This window comes from Geotrypetes seraphini, chromosome 3 (genome assembly GCF_902459505.1).
Source record: "Geotrypetes seraphini chromosome 3, aGeoSer1.1, whole genome shotgun sequence".
Taxonomy (NCBI): Eukaryota; Metazoa; Chordata; class Amphibia; order Gymnophiona; family Dermophiidae; genus Geotrypetes; species Geotrypetes seraphini.
In genome coordinates this window covers 63,265,114-63,288,155 of record NC_047086.1, presented here as the reverse complement: position 1 = coordinate 63,288,155, position 23,042 = coordinate 63,265,114, and the positions used below count along the sequence as shown (strand labels likewise).

The following is a 23,042-nucleotide window of genomic DNA, read 5'->3' as shown; positions in this document are numbered from 1 at the left end:
TGCCAGAAATGTAGGCCTGTTAAACCCTGTCCTGCATTTCCGGCACCTAGGGCCTCTGCTCAGAAAATGCACCTGCCATGACCAACACACAGCAGGCACCCATTTTGTAGGCACTTGCCATGGCAGATGCCGTGTCCAGTATCAACCCCTATGTGCTCCTGCATTGTCCAGTTAGCGTGCACAAATCCTAACACGCTAGCTATGTTTACACTCTCCCCATGACATGCACCCTCCTCAAAATATATTTTTTTAAAGAATAGGTAAGGTGCGCTAACTGGCAAAATACTGCAAAACTCTTTTGTGATAACTGCCTACTAAAGGGCCCCTAAATGTTATTATTTTAATAAATCCTGCCACAATACAGGGTTGAATGCCAGTATTTCAATAAGAAGTTTGAATTTACTACTATCCTATAGCTAATGTTGCATTAACAGTGAGACTAGACAGTTTGAAATGACAACAGGTGTTATAAAAAACTTAATCGTCTGCATTTTTCAGAAAATGACAAGAGTGTGGAATACTTTTAAATTATTGAGCTTTTTTTTAAGCTTGGTATCATTTGCACTTGAAAAAGCCAATTTATCTACAGTATATAAGTAGCCATGCACATGAAAGTAGCAAGTATTAACCCATGCTTACCTATGGTACACACAGTTTGGGACAAGCTGCCTGAATCCCTACGGTAGGCTCCGTCTCCGCAGTGTTCAAGGCCCAGTTAAAAGCTCGTCTCTTTGAGAGTGCTTTTGACTCCTAACTCCTCTCACCGTGGGTTCTGCATCCCCAACCCTATATGTCATGTCTGTCTGTCCAAGTTAGATTGTAAGCTCTTCTGAGAAGGGGCCATATATAAATGTCAAAATGTACAGCAGTGTGTACGCCTTTCAGCGCTAAGTGATAAGTAGTAGTAGTAGATCTGAAAAGTATAAGTGCATTTTTCTATTTGGCAACCTCCAAATATTTCCCAGGTGGCATTTACATCTACTTCAGAGCATGCATAAGTATTAGACTAGTGGTTCCCAACCTTGTCCTGGAGGACCACCAGGCCAATCGGGTTTTCAGGCTAGCCCTAATGAATATGCATGAGAGATATTTGCATATAATGGACATGACAAGCATGCAAATCTGCTCCATGCATATTCATTAGGGCTAGCCTGAAAACCCGATTGACCTGGTGGTCCTCCAGGACAGGGTTGGGAACCACTGTGTTAGACTACTGCTCCTTTGGACCTGAGAAAAGTTATTGAAGGAGCAATTGCCCTTACCTCTCTGACATAAAACTGCATGTAAACCGTTCTGAGCTCCCCTGGGAAAACGGTATAGAAAACTGAATAAATGAATAAATTTAAGGCCACCTCAAAGATGCAAAAAAATTGTATTTCAGTGCTTTGTTTCTAATTGGCTGCCTTTGGATCTGCATTTTCATAAAGAACCAACCACTTACATGTGTAAGTACCAACATTTGCAGCACAACAAAGAAAAATGGGGAGACCCAATGATCCACAGTGAAAACAATCCACCGATGATAACAAAAACTGTGGATACAGATGTTCTGGAGATAATTTATTATACACTGACATATAAAAACATGAAAATTCAATTAAAAAAGTACAATGATAAAAAATACAGTGATAAAAATCCAACCGGACCCTACACGGTCCGTGTTTCGGCGAACACACCTTCCTCAGGGGTCCAATCTTGCAAACTCACATATAAAGAATTGGACTGAAAACAGTCTATTGTCTTTAAACATGTGAGAAAAAGAACACCGCAGACAAGCTGAAGTAGCAAAAAAAATGCAGGGTATATTATATTCAGGATTCCATATTTAGCAAAACTTTTCTAAAATAGACGTGAATGTCTTATGCCTACATGGACGGTCTATGCAAAATGAGGCTTTTTGTGTTCCAACTGCTGTCATTTTTCCACTTCACAAAGAGCAATAAAAAGTTTGGATATGCCACTAAACATAATCAGTTGTCTAAACCAACACAGGAAGCCAGTACTTTAAAGTGACTGATCATTTCTATCTTAAGTAATGCCCTACTTTTCTCTCAAACACAATACATAGCACAGCAGTGAAATACATTTAGGATAGAAATCTGATCAGGAAGATAATACAAAAATCATGCTTGCATTTATATTGCAGTGTCTGCTTCACATTAGCAAGTCTCAGACTGGGCTGGCAAAATACCATGCCATGAAATATTCAATAGGATATTCTAATAAATGAAAGTTATCATGATGCACAACTTCAACTATTCCGTCATATTAACACATACTGAACAACCAATTAACAGAATAGTGTATCAAAATTCAGCAGAGGCAGCCAATAGTTGTATCAAAAGCAGGAATGAAAACCAAAAATGGTATATAAATATACATTTTGAATATCTTACAAAATCATATTCATGAATTAACTTGATTCTCACAGTCTGAAAACCTTGCATTATTACATTTAAAAAAATCAGAGGGGAAAACAGGGTCATTTGACCTATGTCTCCTATAGAAAAGGTGTCTCCTTTTGGGAAAAAAAAGTTTGTTTTTTTATAGAACACAAAATTAATTCAGCCACTCTATGGTTCCTTTGTTTTAAACAAGTCTGTATACTACTATTGCTTCTGACATCAGTATATATATATATATATATATATATATATACACATACCTACACACACACACATGTACACTTGTCTTTAACTATTCAAGTTTTCAAGTTTCTAAATGTATTTATATATAATATACCAATCATTGCAGTATTTCTACATGGTTTACATATCTTAAAAATAGAAATAGAAGCTGAGATAGAAAATTAACAGGGATGAAACAGGTAGAAAGAATAAGATGGAGAGGGAACTACAGTTCTTGATAGGATAGTGGTATGTGGGAACAGGTAAGAAGAGGGGGTTAACTTGCTGCTACCACAGACCGCACATTGGGTATCTCTAAGAAAGGAAAGTAAGAAGTTCAAATGTGGATTAAACAAAGGAAGAATACTGTCTGAAGACATCATTAAAAAGAGAGGTTTTAAGCAGGGCCTTAAATTTGTCCAAAGATGATTTGTGTCTAAGGTAGGAAGGAAAATTGTCCCAGAGGGTAGGTCCTGTAAGCAAAAGAATCTGACAGGTAATCGGGATGACAAAGAGATTTTGTGGGAGGAATGAAGTGTATGTGATAGAGTATAAGTGATAAGATATTGATCAAGAAAGGAAGGAGTGTGAGTTTGTTGGATCTTGAATACTAATAAAAGCATTTTATATACAAGTCTATGTTATACAGAAAGTCAATGTGAGGATTTTAACAGGTGTGACATGACTGAACATATGAGCACCTGTAATAAATTTAATAGAAGTATTTTGAAGTTCTTTATGTGGCAGTCCATTGTAGAATTACAATAGTCTAGGTGGGCTATAACTAATGAAAGTATCAGAATACTGAGTGCAAAGTTTCAAGTTTTATTAAAATTTTGATGTATCGCAATATCATAAATTCAAAGCGATTTACAATTTAAAATGGGGTACCAATTAATAATTAAGTACAATAATAACATGGACATGAGGGAAGTAAGGAGAACTACAATAAGCAAAGTAAAGAAGACATAAAAGATGAGAATAGGTGGGCAAGAGAATTTAAAAAGGAAGTAAAAAGAAACTAAAAATTAATATGGGCCTCTTCTATTAAACTGTGCTAGCAGTTTCTAGCACGGAGAGCCGCGCTGAATGGCCCGCGATGATCCTGACGCTCATAGAGTTCCTATGAGTGTCGGGAGCAGTGCAGGTCATTCAGTGCGGCTCCTCGTGCTAGAAACTGCTAGTGCAGTTTCAAGTTTCTTCATTTTTGATATACCGTCTATCAAAACAAGTGTCTAAGTGGTGTACAATATAAAAAGATTGAAGAAAAAAATTAAAATAGAGGTAAATTTCTCAAGGCGTGGAATGTTCTATCAAACATTACTTTGATTTCCCCACCTTCAGTTTGCTGGTCCAATCCCTAATCCTAAATAACCTGGACTATTGTAACATCATATACCTGGGCTCCTACAAGAAAACCATTAAACGACTAAGATTCATCCAGAACACCGCCGTCCGCCTCATCTATGGGCTAAAAAAGTCAGACCACGTCAGCCCCTTCTACAGAAAACTTCATTGGCTACCGTTTGAAGCAAGGGTCATCTTCAAATTCGCCTGCCTCTGCTTCAAAACCCTATCTGGCTCAGCCCCGATATACCTGTCACACCACTTCGTCTTCCCAGGATCTAACGGAACACGCAATGTCCACCTGTTTGCCTATCCCTCCCCAAAAGGATGCATCTACAAAAGATTATTGGACAAAACCCTCTCTTTCCAAGCAGGCAAATGGAATGACTGCTTGACCACCCTCATCTCTCTTGCCCCAACCTACCTATCCTTCAGGAAATCTCTCAAATCATACCTCTTTGATAAATTCCTCTAACTCCCGCCCTCCCAACCAAACTACTAATCTCAACCTCGCCTCCCTCACTACCCTTCCCCCCCCCTCTTCCACGGCTATTGTTCGCACCCTTCCCCCCCGTGCAACAGTTATCGAATCATTTTGTAATTGGCCACTGGTTTATACCATGCACTTGATAACTAATTCTCTGTACCTTCATTGCATAATTACAGCTCTTATCTCCTGTATACTACTCTGAACTGTTTTTCTGATACTCTGTAACTTCGCTGTATATGTACAGTCTCTTCTCCTGTAAACCGCTCTGAACTGTTTTGTGGTATTGCGGTATACAAAAATAAAGTTATTATTATTATTATTAAACGAACCAGAAATTTCTGCAAAGTGATGAATCAACGGAAACCCTGCAAGAATTATATCAAGTTTCAAGTTTTATTAGGATTTTATATACCGCCTATCAAGGTTATCTAAGTGTTTTTTTTACAATCAGGTACTCAAGCATTTTCCCTCTCTGTCCCGGTGGGCTCACAATCTATCTAACGTACCTGGGGCTATGGAGGATTAAGTGACTTGCCCAGGGTCACAAGGAGCAGCGCGGGGTTTGAACCCACAACCCCAGGGTGCTGAGGCTGTAGACCCAACACATATTTCAAAGGCATCCTTATTTAGCTAGCATTTTAACAATCCTTTAAATTTAATAAGCAATTTTTCTTCCTTAAATGCTGGTAGTTCCATATTTTGGGCGCGGTAACTGCAAAGATCTTTTCTTGTCTACTCTTTACTCTTAGCGATGGAATTACTAGAAGGTTTTTATCCTCTGATCTCAGGTTTCTAGTAGGAATACATGGAATAATGTACCTTTTTAGGATTCCACATCAAAAAGCAGATGCCTACAGAAGGGGAGTTCACTAAAGAGAACTTAGAGTCATCATCATTGTACCAATTTCTAAGCAGCATTTTTAAACTACCATACTTAAGGCCAGCGAATGTGAACAGATGCAAATAAGGTCATAATATATGTCTGCCCCCCCACCCCCGATTCCAAAAGGACCACAATTATTCATGGGGAAGCCATTAGATCTAATGAAAATCAACTGACCCAAGTAATCACTGGTCACTACTTCTAGCCCCAACACCATTGAGGAAGAGGTGCTTAAGAAATAATTTGATCTTATGGCCGTAGGCTTCCTTAAGGATTAACAGTCTTCACTATCATTACATTACATTCTGACTTATATTCTGCCAACATCCTTATGATTTCATGGTGGATAACAATATATTTCTATTACTGGAACAAACTCAATTACATATAATGCCATGGCAAATATTCAAATAGAACATTAACAGTAGAAGATGATATCAGCACATCATCTACCTTAGGGTCTTTGAACAATCTTTTCAGGTCAACCCAAGGAAGGAGATAAAGCTTGTTTATTAACTTTAGCCCCTTAAGATCCAGATCTGGAACTAATCACTCCACCAGAACCCCCGTCCCCCTTTATGGAGTGGAAAAGCATTTGGAGGTCTCTTCAGATTCTCTAAAATAGGATCCCTTTCTGAGGTAGACTTTATCACCATTGAGGGTATTGTAAGGATTGTCAACACCTGGTCTGTGAGGGTGAACAGATCCTCTTAATGAAACAAGTGCACTACTAGAGATCCAGTCTTAATCAGGATAAACTTCTCCAGATTCTGAAGAGAAGCCCCTGGAAGGAAATCTATCCTGAGAAAACTCATCTGTCCCCATGCATCCTCCACTAAGTAGGACAGGGAACCCTAAATGGCTCAACAACTGCTATCACCTACAGGGACAGTGGCATAGCTAGGACTGAGTGGGTTCTGGCAATGATCCCTCTAAGCTGAGCAAGAGTCTTCCACCTACAATCCTGCCAATGAATGCTGCTGTTTCACTATCACACTTTCAATAGTGAGGGACAGCCAAGCTCTTCAGGACTCCAGGGACCCTGACTGTCTGTAGCGAATGAAAGTTCTGTGTTGAAGCACTACCCTCACTGGCAGCAATGTAGTAGGAGGACTCCTGCTCAGCATAGAGGGAAACGTGGGTCCTAGGCAAATAAAACGAGATGCCCCAAATAACACCATTACTCCCAAGGGAGTGATGGGGAGGAGGGATGCACATTTTCCAGAGCTGCCATATTACAATTAATAAATTCAGAAAATTAAAACTTTTTTCTACCTTTATTGTCTGAGCATTGCTTTAGACCTGTGGAGGGGCATAATGGAAAGGAATATATAAGTCCGTTTTCATCTAAGTCGCAAGTCGTCCAAAGTAAAAAACAGCCTAGGACACATTTTTGAAAAATACGTCCAAAATTTTTTTTTGTTTCTAAAATCGTCTATGCATCCTGCCAATCTGATCGTCCAAGTCGCTAAATCGTCCATCTTTATACCACATTTTTGTCCAACTTTTCATCCAAGTAAAAAATGCTAGAACAAGCCCTGTTGGATGTGGGAGGGGTCTGCAAGGTGATGGACTGAACACCCAGACATGGCACCTAAATAGTGGGGTACCTTACAGGGCACTGCTGTAAACTTCACAAAAAGGGTGCCATGTCTCCTCACTACAGCTCCCTTATAGGTCATGGTGAGCCCCCAATCCACCTCCAGAATCCCCTAGACCCACTTATCTACCACCGCAATAGCCCTTATGGCTGCAGGAGCCACTTATATGCCAGTACAAAAGGGTTTTGGGGGTGTACAGGGGAGTGCACATGTTTAAGTATCAATGCAGTGATTACAGGGGCTTATGGGCATGGGTCCTCCTCTCCATGAGTCCCTAACCCACCCCCAAGATGGCTTAAGCCGCCTCTGTGCTGGATGACTAGGCTTTCCGATGCCAGGTGGCCAGGTGATGGTGGTCTGGAGGCTGAATTTTAAAGGTGTGATTATGATTTTTATAGGGTGGGGGGGGGTCGATGATCACTGGGGTAGTGTGTGAGTGTCTGTATTATGTGCTTGCAGTGCTTATCTGGTGATTTTAGGTGGATTTTTGTGAAACGCATTTGAAGAAAAACATTTCTGACACTGTGGTCAAAGAAAATTTCTATTCTCCCTGCTCACAGAAAACATCTTCACTTTCATCTGGGAGCATGCCATTCCAGTACAAGATGCTCCCATTTGGACTGGAATGAGCACCTAGAGTATTCAGCAAGTGCTTGGTGGTAGTGATGGCAATAATTCACTCATACAGTTTCCACATTTTTCCTTACTTGGACAACTGATTGATCAAGGACTCCATACCCCACAGGCTCAGCAAGCTTTGAATGCAACAATTCGACTTCTAAAACTCCTAGGATTTACAGTCAATTATCCCAAATCCCACCTAGAACCCACTCAGACTTTGGAGTTTACTGGAGCTCTTCTGGACACAAACCAGACGTACGCTTTCCTCCCTCAGCAGAGACTCATCACATTACTTCAACTCTACCAAGAAGTCTCTTCATATTTCCATCTGACAGCATGTCACATGTAACAACTCCTCAGCCACATTGCCTCCACAGTATATGTGGTCCCATTTGCCCATCCTCAGTGGGCATTATCATCCCAGTGGTCTCAAGCAACAGGTCTTCTGTTTCAACATTTGTCAGTAAACTCACAACTCAGAGGCTCACTTCTGTGGTGGATGTCTCCAACCAATGGCTCCAGAGGTCTCCTGTTTCAAGTACCACCTCATCAATAGATTTTGATAACAGATGATTCCATTTTACAATGGAGAACTCACTTAGATGGCCTCCAAATCCAAAGCTCTTGGAGTCCTCTGAAGATATGCCTTCACGTCAATCTCCTAGAGCTATGAGCAATTCACAATGCCCTATCCATATTCCAGGATTGTCCCTCAACTCATTTGAACAGACAACCAAGTAGCCATGTACTACTTGAACAAGCACGGTGGAATAGGATCTCATCACCTCTGCCAAGAGGCCATCCAGATCTAGTCCTGGGCCAGTGGCGTACCAAGGGGGGGCAGTCCGCCTCGGGTGCGAGCCCTGAGGGGGTGCTCCGGCGTCCGTTCCCCCGCCCCCGACGTCTGGTTCTTCCTCACTGGCCTCCCCGCACCATTATGAGTACCGAAGCAGCCTGCAGCAAGATCGCCATGTCAGCGATCTTGCGCTGCTTCATGCTGTCCTCCGCCACGGTCCCGCCCCCTCCACTGACGTCAGAGGAGGGGGGGCGGGTCCGCGGCGGGGGACAGCACAAGCAGCTTAAGATCGCTGACATCGCGATCTTGCTGCAGGCTGCTTCTACTCTAAATGGTGCGGAGAGGCCAGAGGGGAAGAACCGGACGTCTGGATGGGGGGTGGGAGGGGGTGAGCGGTCCTTCGGGGTGGGGCGGGCAGGCAGGCCTTCAGGGGGAGATGCAGGCTTTAAAGGGGGGGGACAAGTCTTCATGGGGGAGACAGGCTTTTGGGGGGGACAGGCAGGCAGGCAGGCCTTCAAGGGGGGGACAGGCAGGCAGGCCTTTAAGGGGGGGGACAGGGGGTGGGACAGGCCTTCGGGGGGGAACAGGCTTTCAAGGAGGTTCAGGCCTTCAGGGGGGTGCAGGCCTTCTGGGGGGGTGCAGCCTTCGGGGGGTGCAGGCCTTCAAGGGGAGGGACAAGCCTTCAGGGGGAGATGCAGGCCTTAAAGGGAGGGACAAGCCTTCATGGGGGGAGACAGGCTTTCAGGGGGGGGCAGGCAGGCAGGCCTTTAAGGGGGGGACAGGGGGGGTGGGACAGGCCTTCAAGGGGGGGACAGGCCTTCAGGGGGGTGCAGGCCTTCTGGGGGGGTGCAGCCTTTGGGGAGTGCAGGCCTTCAATGGGGGTGCAGGCCTTAAAGGGGGGACATGCCTTCATGGGGGGAGACAGGCTTTCGGGGGGACAGGCAGGCAGGCCTTTAAGGGGGGGGACAGGGGGGTGGGACAGGCCTTCAAGGGGGGGGACAGGCATTCAAGGGGATGCAGGCCTTCGGGGGGGTGCAAGCCTTCGGGGGGTGCAGGCCTTCAAGGGGGGAGGGCCAGGCCTTTGGGGGGGACCCTGGTGTAGAAGTACACAGAGGGAAGGGGGTTTTCAAAGAGGTGCATATGCCAGACTTTGGGGGGGAAGAAATAATGGGTCTGAAAATAGAGGAGAGGGAGAGAGATGATGAACCAGGGGATTTAGGGAGGGAAGGAACAGAAAGGGAGAGAAATTGGACACAAGGGATGGTTTGGAGAAGGGATAGAGATACTGGATAGGAGGGTAATTGGGAAAAGAAAGGGAGAGATGGTGGGCCATGGGGTGGTGGGGAAGGAGAGAGAGATGCCGGATGAAAGGGTAGTTAAGAAAAGGTGGATCTGTGGAGGGAGATGAAAAAAAGGAAAGATACCAGACTTCCTGGGGAGGGAAGGGAAATGGAAAGGGAGGACAGAGATGGCAGATGGATGGTTAGCATGAAGAAAGAAGGAGACTCTGGCAAGCAAGTTATCAGAAGACAACCAGAGCCTGGGACCAACAAGATTTGAAAAATAACCAGACATCAAAAAGTAGAAAAATTAATTTTATTTTCTGTTTTGTGATTACAATATATCAGATTTGAAATGTGTATCCTGCCAGAGCTGGTGTTAGACCGCAAACGTGAGCGAGGATTTAACAGAGAGAGGAAAAGTCCTTTTTGTTTCTTTATTTTATTTACACCACAGCACCAGTGTGGTTAGGAGAAGCCAAAGGGGGTGAAAAAGCTATAAAACCCACCAGGATTTTTGAAAAAAATCACCCAACTGGGCAGGAAAATCGAATTGAAAAACCAATTAAATAGGCTGAATTGAAATTTTTCTTCCTGAATCGGGCAGTTTGCGCTACTGTCTCAGACTTTAGGACCTGGGATTGGGGAGAGATGGCATCCTCAGTACTTTATAATGCAAGTGAAATGAGGATTTGGTCAGACTTTTGAAGGGTCTGCAGAAGAAAAATATTGTATAGGCCGGGGACATGAGACAGCAGGAAATGGGAACTTTTCTTCCTTCTATTTTTGTGAATGGAAAGGCTGAGGATGTCAGAGTTCAGTTAAAATATGTGCTTTAAAAAAAATATAATACTGTGTTTTATAAAGTTTATAAGCATTGCTGGTTTACCCAGTGAGGTGTTCCTAATGGTGGTGGTGGTGGTGGTGGCAGTGTGTCAATGTGTTGAAAGGAAGAGGTAGTCTGGGAAATTCTCCTGAGCAAACTCCGGGCCCATTTCCACCCCCCAGTTAGTCCACTCCACTCAACTGGTTCACACATTGAGTGGGTCTTTGGGTATTGTGCCTAGGTAGTTGTTTTGGGGTCTCTTCCAGTGGTTTGTCAGTATCTCCTTGTGGTCCAAGGAAGGAAACTTTGTTAACCTTAGCATTGACCTTTTGTAACAGTGCTGCTTGTGTGGCATTAGGCTATCTAGTGATCGAAAGAAAAAAAAACCAGACCTTTGCACATTTTTGCACTATAGGTGAGTGTATGAGGAGATTCACATTTCCTGCACAGCTAAGTCCGTGTGAAGTTCCCTTGTGTTGTATTTGACATCTAGCAAGGTCTCTGTTTGGAAGGAAAGATCTAAGCTTAAAAATGAAGTGGCCAGAAGTTATGGTAAAAGCAGATAGCTTAGCTGGTTTTAAGAAAGATTTGGACAAATTCCTGGAGGAAAAGTCCATAGTCTGTTATTAAGACATGGGGGAAGTGTCTGCTTGCCCCTGGATCGGTAGCATGGAATGTTGCTACTCTTTGGGTTTTGACCAGGTACTAGTGACCTGGATTGGTTACCATGAGAATGGGCTACTGGGCATTATGGACCATTGGTCTGACCCAGTTAGGCTATTCTTATGTTATATTCTCATCTATAGGGGCCTTTGGTTTCACTTCTTATTTTAATGTATTTTTTTTCTGGGAACTTATCAGTGTTTTTTATAATGGGAACAAAAATGGAAGAGAATTAATGTGTGTGGAATGGGGGGGTAACTAATTTCTTCAGCTAAATAATTAAATCCACCTCAACTAGACATAGGAGAACTCGCACACCATTCACACACCCTCCAACCAAAAACGTCAAAAGAAAAAAACTGTTCGACAACCTCCTAACACTCGACCCCCAACTCTACAACCTATTGACCTCGACCACAGACTACAAAACCTTCAAAAAAGAAATAAAAACCCTTCTATTCAAAAAACACATAAAACCGAACTAACACAATCAGAACTGTCCCAAGCATCACCTGCAACTACTCCATACGTACTTCTGATGTCATGACAATTCAGACATAATTTATGTTGTTATGTTTGGAATAATGGTTACATATATGAGGTTCAATAAAAGAATATTTTCACTCCCTGTTTCTATTCTGATCATTTATACCATTTCATGGTTATTAAAAAAATATTTTTTACATGGATGGTGGGTGGGGGGTGTGTGTGTGTAAAAAAATGATGGGCCCCGGGTGCCACATACCCTAGGTACGCCACTGTCCTGGGCCACTACTTGCAACATTTTCCTGAAAGCAGTCTACATAGCAGGAAAACAGAATTGAACAGAATTATACAACCACACGAGTGGTCGGTCAACACCTCCATCTTATGACGGATCTTTGTGACTTGGGGGTCCCAAGAAGTGAACCTATTTGCTTCCCCCTACAATCACAAGTGCCCGTTTTTACTACTTCCAATTGCCTGGAAATTGATGCTTTTCTGCTCAACTGGCGAGGCAAGTTTCTCTATGCATTTTCTCTAGTTCCTCTACTCAGGAACCAGCCACCATGATAATCATAGCACCTTGGTGTCCTCGTCAACTTTGGTTCTCTCTCTTCCTGCAATTGAGCAAATGAGAACCAATCACTCTGCAAATCTTTCAACAATACTGACACAGAACAAGGTCTCTTGACTGCATCTCAATCTATGCTCGTTAGCTCCCACAGCGTAATATCTCTCTTCCAACCAATAGATACTCTTTCGCTCTCTCCACCAGTGTCAGCTATTATTGAAGCATCTAGAAAACCTTCCACATGGTGCTGCTATTTTTCTGGTGCCTACTTTTGCCAGAGGTGTAATTCTGTACCCGGCACCATCACGTAAATGACACGTAATTGGCGGCAACATTTAAGGCAGTCACCGACAACCGTGCTGGTTGCAAAATCTGAGCCTATGTGTGAATATACCTAATTAGGCTAGATTTCTGTAAGAGAAAGTAAGCACTCATACATTCTTCTATAGAATAAACTCCTAACAGATGCCCCTTGGGTACCTTATTATAGGACCCTGTTATAAAATCACCCTCACAAAGTGCACACATATATTTGTACCTATTATTAAGAAGGTGTAAATTTTTAAAAGAGCTTTTGTGTACTAAATGGGATAGTTCCAGGAGCCTGTTTTATAATGGTCATATTAGGGTTACCATATGGCTCCAGATTAAGGAGGATGGATTGAGACATCCAGGTTTTACTTCCATTGTTTTTAATGGAAATACAAATGCTAGAAGCCTAAAAAATAAAATAGGAGAGTAGAATATATAGCACTGAATGTGAAGTAGATATAATAGGCATCTCAGAGACCTGATGGAAGAAGGACAATCATTGGGACACTGTTACCTGGGTACAAATTATATTGCAAGCATAGAATAGATCAAATTGGAGGGGAATACCTTAACTTCTTTGGACTACGGTAATACACATTGTACTTCTACATATGTCATTTACATTATTATGTGCTTCTGGACTCTCGTATGTATGACATCACAGGTCTTGTTCACATGAGAGAGGGGCCCTTTCACTAAAGCTTAGCATGCACTATATGCTGTGCCCTTAGGTCATGCTAAACTTTAAAAAATGGCCCCTCAATAAGTATAAGAGTAGACTTTAGAAACTGGGCATATTTTTGGAAATCTATAGGTGCTCTGGGATAAAAATACCCCCAATAATGTTCATTCATACTGTCATAATTTAGTGTATTCCTCAAAGCATTCTAAATTATTAAAACAGTGGTTATGATTGGTGTCACCACCCTGGAAAATTGAAAGAATAATATAAAAAAAACACTAAAAGTCACTTACTGGAACAAGGAATTTCTTAATCTCTTCTAAGGCATGACTCATACGTGAATAAGCCTCCCCAGGTGGAGCAAATACTTCAATTAATACATGAAGCTCATCACTCAAGTGTACATATTTGGCTTCCCCACTCTTCCTCAGTTCTTCCTCCTATATATGTATATAAAAAGGATTGGTTTTAGACACAAAGACATATGTATCAGAGAGCATAACGAGTGGGAAAAGGAGCCCTAAAACTTAACCTTATATACCGGGTCTTCAAGCAACGGAAGATCTGCAGAGCTATCACGCAACTAATTATGATAAGACACTCTAAGACAGGGGTAGGGAACTCCGGTCCTCGAGAGCCGTATTCCATTCGGGTTTTCAGGATTTCCCCAATGAATATGCATTGAAAGCAGTGCATGCACATAGATCTCATGCATATTCATTGGGGAAATCCTGAAAACCCGACTGGAATACAGCTCTCGAGGACCGGAGTTCCCTACCCCTGCTCTAAGACATTCTGGGATCCATGCAAAAAATGCCACATCACAGATTATCTGATGGCACACATGCATGCGTTTACTGTAGGCTGGAATATCTTTTATTAAAACAGAAGAATAATGAAAGCATTTTGTGGTCTAGGATCTTTCATTTCCACATTATTTATTTATTCCATTTTCTATACTGTTTTCCCAAGGGAGCTCAGAATGGTTTACATAAATTTATTCAGGTACTCAAACATTTTTCCCTGTCTGTCCCAGTGGGCTCACAATCTATCTAATGAACGTGGGCCAATTAAGTGACTTGCCCAGAGTCACAAGGAGCAATGGGGATTTGAACCCATAACCTAGCTTTTACCATTGTGCCACACACTCTCCATTATACTTTATGATAGCCAAATCAACACATAAAGTGACAGCAAAAATGATAAGTATGTTTTGATGCAAAGGGAGAGGAAAGTCCAACAGGAAAAAAAAAGTGATGATTGAAGCACTACGTAAACCTGATTTGGAATACTAAGGGGTCCTTGCACTGAGCTGCAATAGAAAGTGGTCTCAGCATGCATTTACATGCTTTATTCAGTGCAATAAGGCCTTTTTATTTTTTTTACCACCCAGTAAAATGACTTATTTTCTATTTTCCCTATTAATGGAATGGATTGATGTTTATATTGAAAGATTTGTTTTCATGTGAGCAAATCTTTCAATACAAATAGAACAAGTTCTTCAACATCGCAAACAGAAGATTAGAGTTTGAGCGGATTCATGTTGGATTGATTTTTTAAAGACTTTTTTTTCCGATTTATTAATGCACTAATGCTATCACTGCCCAACACTCATTTTGGTGCCTCAAATGTTAGACCTACTTCTGGGTATATTTGACCTGCTGATTTAAAAAAAAAAAAAAAAAATGGCACTAGTTTTCTGCTATCAGCTCTAGATTTTGAGATACAGAACATGTGCCATATACCACTCTTCATTCTGCTCACCCTTAATATCTTTTAAGAATGAAGGAAACATATTAAAAATTAAAAGAAAAGTGTACAACATGAAAATCTACTTATTTCATACCAAAAGCACAAGTTTATGACTTTCTAGCCATTTGACACACAAGAAGCTCCTTTTGTAAGACTACCAAGAGTGGTATCTGCCAGGACAATTCCACATAAGATTCCAACAATAGTCTGCCATCATGTGTGCATCTCGCCTTTCTTGGTATCTGGCTTCCACTGTTTATATGCCTTGGTGAAATCTTTCACCTTGCTCTTTTGCTTAAGTCACCAAAGTTCTCTGGAAAGCTTGACACCAAAATAACCTATATATGCTCTTTTTACAAACTTAGAAATAGGTTTCCCCACAAATATAGCAAAATATGTCAGGATGATTCAAACAGCTCTGTATTGAAGTAGGACATAACCTCTAAGGTGTTCGTTCTGCAAATATGAAGTGATATGAGTGGGCATATACACACAACTCTTCTACGATCATATTATTATACAGTTAAGTTATTTACCTTTACAGGCCAATGTTTTGGATGTAAAACTACAGTTTGAAATATGTAAACAATCTGATTATATCTGCTAACTTGTATGCAAAAACACAAGCCAGGTAACAGGAGACAAAGTTGAAAAACCCATTAGAATTTAAATCTATGTGCAACTGTTTTACAAAGATCAGGTTGAGAAACCTTTGAAATACAAATTTATGTAGTCTAAGCAAAAACCATGTTTACCATCTAAATTTTTTGCACATAATTATGCAATAAGAACATAAGAATTTACGCGGCTGGGTCAGACTAGTGGTCCATTGTGCCCAGCAGTCCGCTCCCACGGCGGATCTTAGGTCAAAGACCAGTGCCCTAACTGAGTCTAGTCTTAGAAAGACAATTTTGTCATTTGGGCTTTACATTTTTATAGCAGCCAATGAAGGAGACAAGCATCTCTGCACGAATATCCACAAGTCCAAAAGAAGAGAGCAGAGTGCACCAGGTCTTCAAACTCACGTTATTAGCAACCAATCATAAAGTCCATATGGACTCATATAAAAAATTATACGCACAAACACATTTAGTGGAGCATGGACTCGACATGGGTCGTGTTTCGGCTAGAGTGCCTGCATCAGGAGTCCACCACTGGTAAGTGAACAAATAAACATTTCACATCTATTCCAAGAGGATGCTCTTGAGAGAGAATGAATTATTCTTTTGTTTTCAGCCCTCATAAATGTAGTAATGCATAGCCCTAGCTTTTTAAACCATTGGAAGCAGAAAGCCCGCTCTCAGGCTCCTGTTTCAGGCCCGCCTAAAGGAATAATTAATTATCTCTCAAGAGCATCCTCTTGGAATAGATGTAAGGTTATAGAGGTAAGGTTATAGAGGTATAGAGGTTATAGAGGTAAGGTTATAGGGACAGGATTAGAGGTAAATTACAAAATTAGTCAGAGACCACTGTTCAGGCAGTGGGCCTGATGGGCCGCCGCGGGAGCGGACCGCTGGGCAGGATGGACCTCTGGTCTGCCCCAGCGGAGGCAACTTCTTATGTTCTTATGTTCTTACTTACCAGTGGTGGACTCCTGATGCAGGCACTCTAGCCGAAACATGGCCCATGTCGAGTCCATGTGTTTGTGTGTATAATTTATTATATGTGCATCTAATTTGTTATATGTGTCCACATGGACTTTATGATTGGTTGCTATTAAAGTGGGTTTGAAGACCTGGTGCATTCTGTTCTCTTCTTTTGGACTTTACATTTTTATGTAAGTGTTCATTATAGGAAAGGAAGTAGATGAATAGTTGTGAAACAAAGGTCATTATACAGAAAACAAAATGTGGGTAATTTAAATACATTATATCAACTATAAACTGGGAACAACTATTTACTAATAGGCATTCATATGTAAAACTATCTCAAATATTAATGTCATATCAATTTATATTTTATTTTTATATTTGCTTTATGCTATCTACCACTATTACCCTATATATCGTGATAAATCTTCTAACTTTCAATATATAAGTAAATAAATAACTATAAATGTAAAGTGCTCAATTACCACTACCCGGTCATTGCTATGTCAGCGTGATCAGGATTGGCTAAGGGAGAATCACATGACTTCTTTAAATTAACAGCAGCTAATGTTCCCCACTGATGCACCAAGATTAGAGTCCCTGGAGAGGATTCGGGCCAAAGAAAGGAAAATGGTAAAACCAGAGGACATAATTTGAGGTTGAGGGGTGGCAGATTCAGGGGCAATGTTAGGAAATTCTACTTTACGGAGAGGGTGGTGGATGCCTGGAATGCGCTCCCGAGAGGTGGTGAGAGAGTAAAACTGTGACTGAGTTCAAAGAAGGGTGGGATGAACACAGAAGATTTAGAATCAGAAAATAATATTAAATATTGAACTAAGGCCAGTTACTGGGCAGACTTGCACGGTCTGTGTCTGTGTATGGCCGTTTGGTGGAGGATGGGCTGGGAAGGGCTTCAATGGCTGGGAGGGTGTGGATGGGCTGGAGTAAGTCTTAACAGAGATTTCGGCAGTTGGAACCCAAGCACATTGCAGGGTAAAGCTTTGGATTCTTGCCCAGAAATAGCTAAGAAGAAAAAATTTAAATAAAAAATTTAAATTGAATCAGGTTGGGCAGACTGGATGGACCATTCGCGTCTTTATCTGCCGTCATCTACTATGTTACTATGTATATTCATTTAATCATTAAGTAAATACTGAAGAAAGTTATTATGTGCCTGTTATAGACTTTGTTAAGGAAGAACATACAATATAGTTTGTTTGTTTCAGTTACTCCCAGGCATTGTGCTCCCTGATGACGAACATGAAACCTAACTTGGGTCGGAGGGCAGTAATGAATTAAATTTGATTTAAGAAGGTTGATTATAACAATGACAAACGCAAGTTATTTTAAAACAGCACTGGAAATGTAGCATGAAATGATCTTATATTTTATAGATAATGTTGCTGGGGTTAAGAATTTTGAATTTGAATTATTGACTGACCCAATAGATCATTTATTTAAAGTAAAAATGATATGGTTTCATAATTCTGCTTGGAGTTAAGATGGTTTTATAATTATTAATTTAATGGATTTAAAAAAAAAGGAATCTCTGTGGTTTTTGGGCCAGCAGCCATCTGTTAGAGAGGTGTTACATGCCCCATTCAATAGAACACAAAAGCCAACTGCCTTCAGATGAACTATCCCAGTCTGAACAATAGAAGCTAATTTTTGTGTTAAATGCACCTATTACAAAAGCAAGGACTGGACAACTGCCTTCAGAAGGTGTTAAGCACACCTATTCTGATAAGTCAAGGGACAACGGGACCAGAGCTAAACAGAACCTTTTAACAGGATGTAGATCAAACAGAAGTCTCTCCACCAAAGTCATCTCTGGTCTACAGGATCAAACAAGAGCCCTTTTCACACCAAATCCATCTCTGGGCTACTTCAATTAGCAAAAACAAAAGAAGCTCATCACTCCATTTTAAACCACTCAGACATAGATACAAGTGACAATACCCTGTATTGGGACATCCTTTCAAGCCACTGTAATTAAATCATCTCCAACAAAGACCTAGGATTCTATTTTTAGAAACAGGTCTCAGCCCTATAAAAATAAAGCTCAGTAGGGTAAAGATGGACACACACGGACATAGACGGACACACACGGACATAGACACACACTCTCTCCCTCTGGAACCAGCCTGGATCAAGCTACAATTCTTCTCCTCCTGGATCACCATGCGGCTTCTCTAGGCCATGTGGCCTCAGCTCCATTTTAAGGACTTATTCCCATCATAAGTGACTTTTTGAATCCAGATAAATTATTCCTTCTGCTTTAGCAACGTTTGTCTGTGTATGTCTGTTAATTCTTGCTTAAAGATCCCATCTGTAACAACTGCCTAACTGCTCGATTAAAGTTCCTGTTTGCTTATATATTTTCTGCGTCTTAGGGCTCCTTTTATGAAGGTGCGCTAGGGGCTTAATGCGTAGAAAAGCGCGCACTAAATTGCCGCACGCACTAGCCGCTACCGCCTCCTTTTGAGCAGGTGGTAGATTTTTGGCTAGTGCACGCTATAGGGCACGCTAATCTGGTGTGTGCGATAAAACCGCTAGTGCACCTTCATAATAGGAGCCCTTAGTCTTGATTAAGTAATTGTTATTACAGAGCTGTTTTAATCAAGCGAGCTAACTTCCCCTCCCCCCAAAAAAAATAAAAATAAAAATTAATCTATATATATAAAATCGGATGTATGTATGTATGTGCCGCGATCACGCAAAAACGGCTTGACCGATTTTAACGAAACTTGGTATGCAGATCCCTCACTACCCGGGATGATATGTTCTGGGGGTCTCGCGGCCCACCTGCACACGTGGGCGGAGCTACAAACAGATAATCGGATTTCACCCATTCATGTCAATGGAAAAAATGTAAAACGCTGTGGGACCGATTTGAACGAAATTTGGTATGCAGATCCCTCACTACCTGGGGTGATATGTTCTGGGGGTCTCGCGGCCCACCTGCACACGTGGGCGGAGCTACAAATAGAAAATCAGATTTCACCCATTCAAGTCAATGGAAAAAAATGTAAAAAGCTGCCATTCTCACAGTAATTCCAACTACCTGGGGTGATATGTTCTGGGGGTCTCGCGGCCCACCTGCACACGTGGGCGGAGCTACAAACAGAACATCAGATTTCACCCATTCATGTCAATGGAAAAAATGTACAACGCTGCCATTCTCACTGTAATTCAAAAACGGCTTGACCGATTTGAACGAAACTTGGTATGCAGATCCCTCACTACCTGGGGTGATATGTTCTGGGGGTCTCGCGGCCCACCTGCACACGTGGGAAGGGTGGGTTCACCCAAGAATGTATATGTTCTTGCTCCTGGAGGTGAAACTAAAAATGTTGTTTATAATCAATTTTTGTGTTAGTTGAATTGTATTCATTTTGTCAAATATTTCACATTATACTTTGAATATTTTACTTTTTATAAAGCTGTAACAAAATTATTTCATTCACCACTATAAAGTATCTTTATTTAAATCCATTTACAGTGTTATTGCTATAATTAAATACCCGTGCAACGCCGGGGCATCAGCTAGTAGTTCTTTATAAAATCTCTCTCTCTATATATATATATATGAAAGTGATATATTTTATTGGTGGAGATAATTTTTATAACATATTTTAATTAAGAGAACGTGGACAGTAATTATAACGTAACAGATGGACATTTTAATTGAGCACTGGACACTTTACTATAATGAACAGTGATGCAGTTCATGAGCCATGGTAGCAAGTAGACAAGATAAGTACACTGTTTGGACTCTTTTGTGTATTTTTGATTGTTAGAAACTTGTAGGTTCAGCTGCATAATATGCTATAGTATGAATTAGTTTTTACAATGTGCGATAGAACTTCATAGGATACCTTTAGCACTGTGCCATGTTTTTATAGCGCATGGTGGTGCAGCACATAGATTTTTCAATCCACAACTAAATGGCAGGAAAGGAACGATATAATGCTATGATAGTTCCTAAACTATCGTGGTCAGAACTTCATTAGCAATGACCGGGTGATGGTCACTTTACATTTATAGTTATTTATTTACATATTTATTGAAATTTAGAGCATTTATCACAGTATATAGGGTAATAGTGGTAGATAGCATAAAGCAAATATAAAAATAAAATAAAAATTGATTGGCATTAATATTTGAGATCATTTAAATACATATGTAATTTTCCCATTCAAAAAAGAAAGCTTCTTATGACATCCGGATTCTGCAGAAGAGATCTTTTAAATAGCGGTTAAAAAAAAAAAATTAATTAATTAATCACATCTAAGAAATTAGAGCTGATGCGGTCTATCCAATGCAATTTTCTGAATCAGCACCCCAAATAACCCCAGGAAGAGGTAAAAAAAAAAAAAAAAGCGTTGTCAAGAATTTTTTATGCTATCCTGTGTCTTTAATAGCGTCTGAAGTTTTGACACATCTTTACTTCCGGTATTAATGATAAAGTACCGGGAGGATTTAAACCCAGTTTGCACGCCGTGGAGCCATCTCTGGATGCATGAGACGCTTTTAGCGTCCGATTGAAAGGTATGTCCTGCACTGGTTTTTATTGTTACCGTGAGAAGATATATACTGGTCCAGTTTTGATTTGAATTTTTGATTCTGGTTACAGTTTTGATCGGAGACGTTATACCCTGAGGTAGCTGAATAGTGTAACGCTGGCTACCGTCGGTGTACCGATCAACCAAGATAAGTTGACATTTTCATCTATCATGCAGTATATTCATTTTTGATTACACTCTAAAGCAATGCAGTGTCTTTAAAGGAGGTTTTTTAGCCGGTGAGGTGAACGCTCCACCACCGTTATTCCACCATTGTGGAGGGCCCTTGTCTGAGGCTTTTTTCTCCATTGAGAACTGATATCTCAATCTGCACTTTGATTTTTAGTATACCATCAGACAGTGTGCATCTAACCATTGTGGAAGTGTTATTTATCATAGTTGGTTTTTCACAGTATTCGAGTCTTTTTGGCTGTGCAATAATTAGTACATGTGCACTTACTGACACCTATTTTGTAAGTGATAAGCGATCACTTGCTAATCCTGTGCTAATCATTTAGCACACACTAATGTAGCTGCTCTAAGGGCCCCTTTTACAAAACCATGGTAGCTGTGTGGCAAATTTGATGCAGTTCATTCAATTCCTATAGGCTGTGTTGTATTTGCCATCACAGGACTCACTACCATGGCTTTGTACAAGGGGCCTAAACTAATTAGCACAGAAATGCCTAGTCTGCATCCCCAGGCATGCCCCCTCCATGGAGAAATTTAAAATATTTTTAAGCGCATGATTTGCATTTGCAGATTAGAACATCTAAGCATGTCCCACGGTAAGCCTTTTTAAGCTGCAGTAACACTTATTGCAGCTTAGTAAAAAGTCCCCTAAGTGCAATTCTGGAAACCATACTTTTTAAAGGGATCTAAACCCTATGAAATAATCCAGAAAGTAGATACAAAAATAATCAATAAGATATATTAAATGGAGAGATTTCTGGCAATACAGCGGGGTAGTTTCAAGAAATTTCAAGATGTTTGGGAGCCATTAACAAAGTATTGTACTGATTAGATGAAATTTTCTTTTCCCTTAAATTTACAAGTTCAATTGTGAGGGAAGGGGGGGGATTTTATAGTTATGTATTGTATAAGTATTGATTATTTGATAGATAAGGGAGGAAGGGTGGGAGCTAAGTATTTATCACTGTTACCATTGATGATTATTAAGTGATATAAATATTGTTAATTTGTTTGGATATTTTATCACACTTATTGTAAGTTTGAAAATGAATAAAGAATTTTAAAAAATAAATAAATCAGGAACCTTCAACTTAAATCATATGGGGACAGACTTAAAGATATAAATAGATACATGTAAATGTAAAGTATAAATAGATACATGTAAATACATCTGTGGGCATAAATGAACAGGAAATGGGCCTCTTTCAATAGGATGAAGTGGAGGTGATGAAGACAAATACTATATAAAAAAAACATGGTACAAGCACAGAGGATCATTGAGGAAGAGGAAGGAATTGTAGATCTTAGTAGTTAGTATGTACAGGCACACTACAGTAGATAAGTCACATGGACTTTATGATCCGGATTCTGGGCTTGCATTGTACATCTACAAAAACTGCACTGGCCACATGTCAATCACGCTTAGGCATTGTAGAAACATAGCTACTGGTGCCTATGAAAAAAGCATTGGCACCGTTAATGTAAGCTAAGGTTTTAAAGGCCTTATCATTATTATCACCTAAGTTTGATGAAGAATCACGCATAGCGATGCCTAAGGTCATCTCCACCCATAACCACGCCTACTCTGACCTTAGGCGTCACTAGACACCATACTTAGATGCAAATCTATTGCCTACTTTTTAAAATAAGCTTTTAATTGGTTTTTAATGGTGTAACATAACATAACATAATACCAAATTTCTAAACTGCATATCCAAAAAGTTCTATGCGGTTTACAGAACTTTATCAAAAAGATACAATA

General features: G+C 40.6%; 1 protein-coding gene across 1 annotated transcript in view; it reads right to left on the bottom strand.

Annotated features, from left to right (window-relative positions):
• Positions 1-23,042, bottom strand: part of KHDRBS2 (KH RNA binding domain containing, signal transduction associated 2) — a 626,093-nt gene that overhangs the window by 312,477 nt on the left and 290,574 nt on the right. Inside the window, exon 4 of the mRNA XM_033937546.1 lies at positions 13,476-13,622. Coding sequence (XP_033793437.1) covers positions 13,476-13,622 — 147 coding nt within the window. The remainder of the gene's footprint in view (positions 1-13,475; positions 13,623-23,042) is intronic.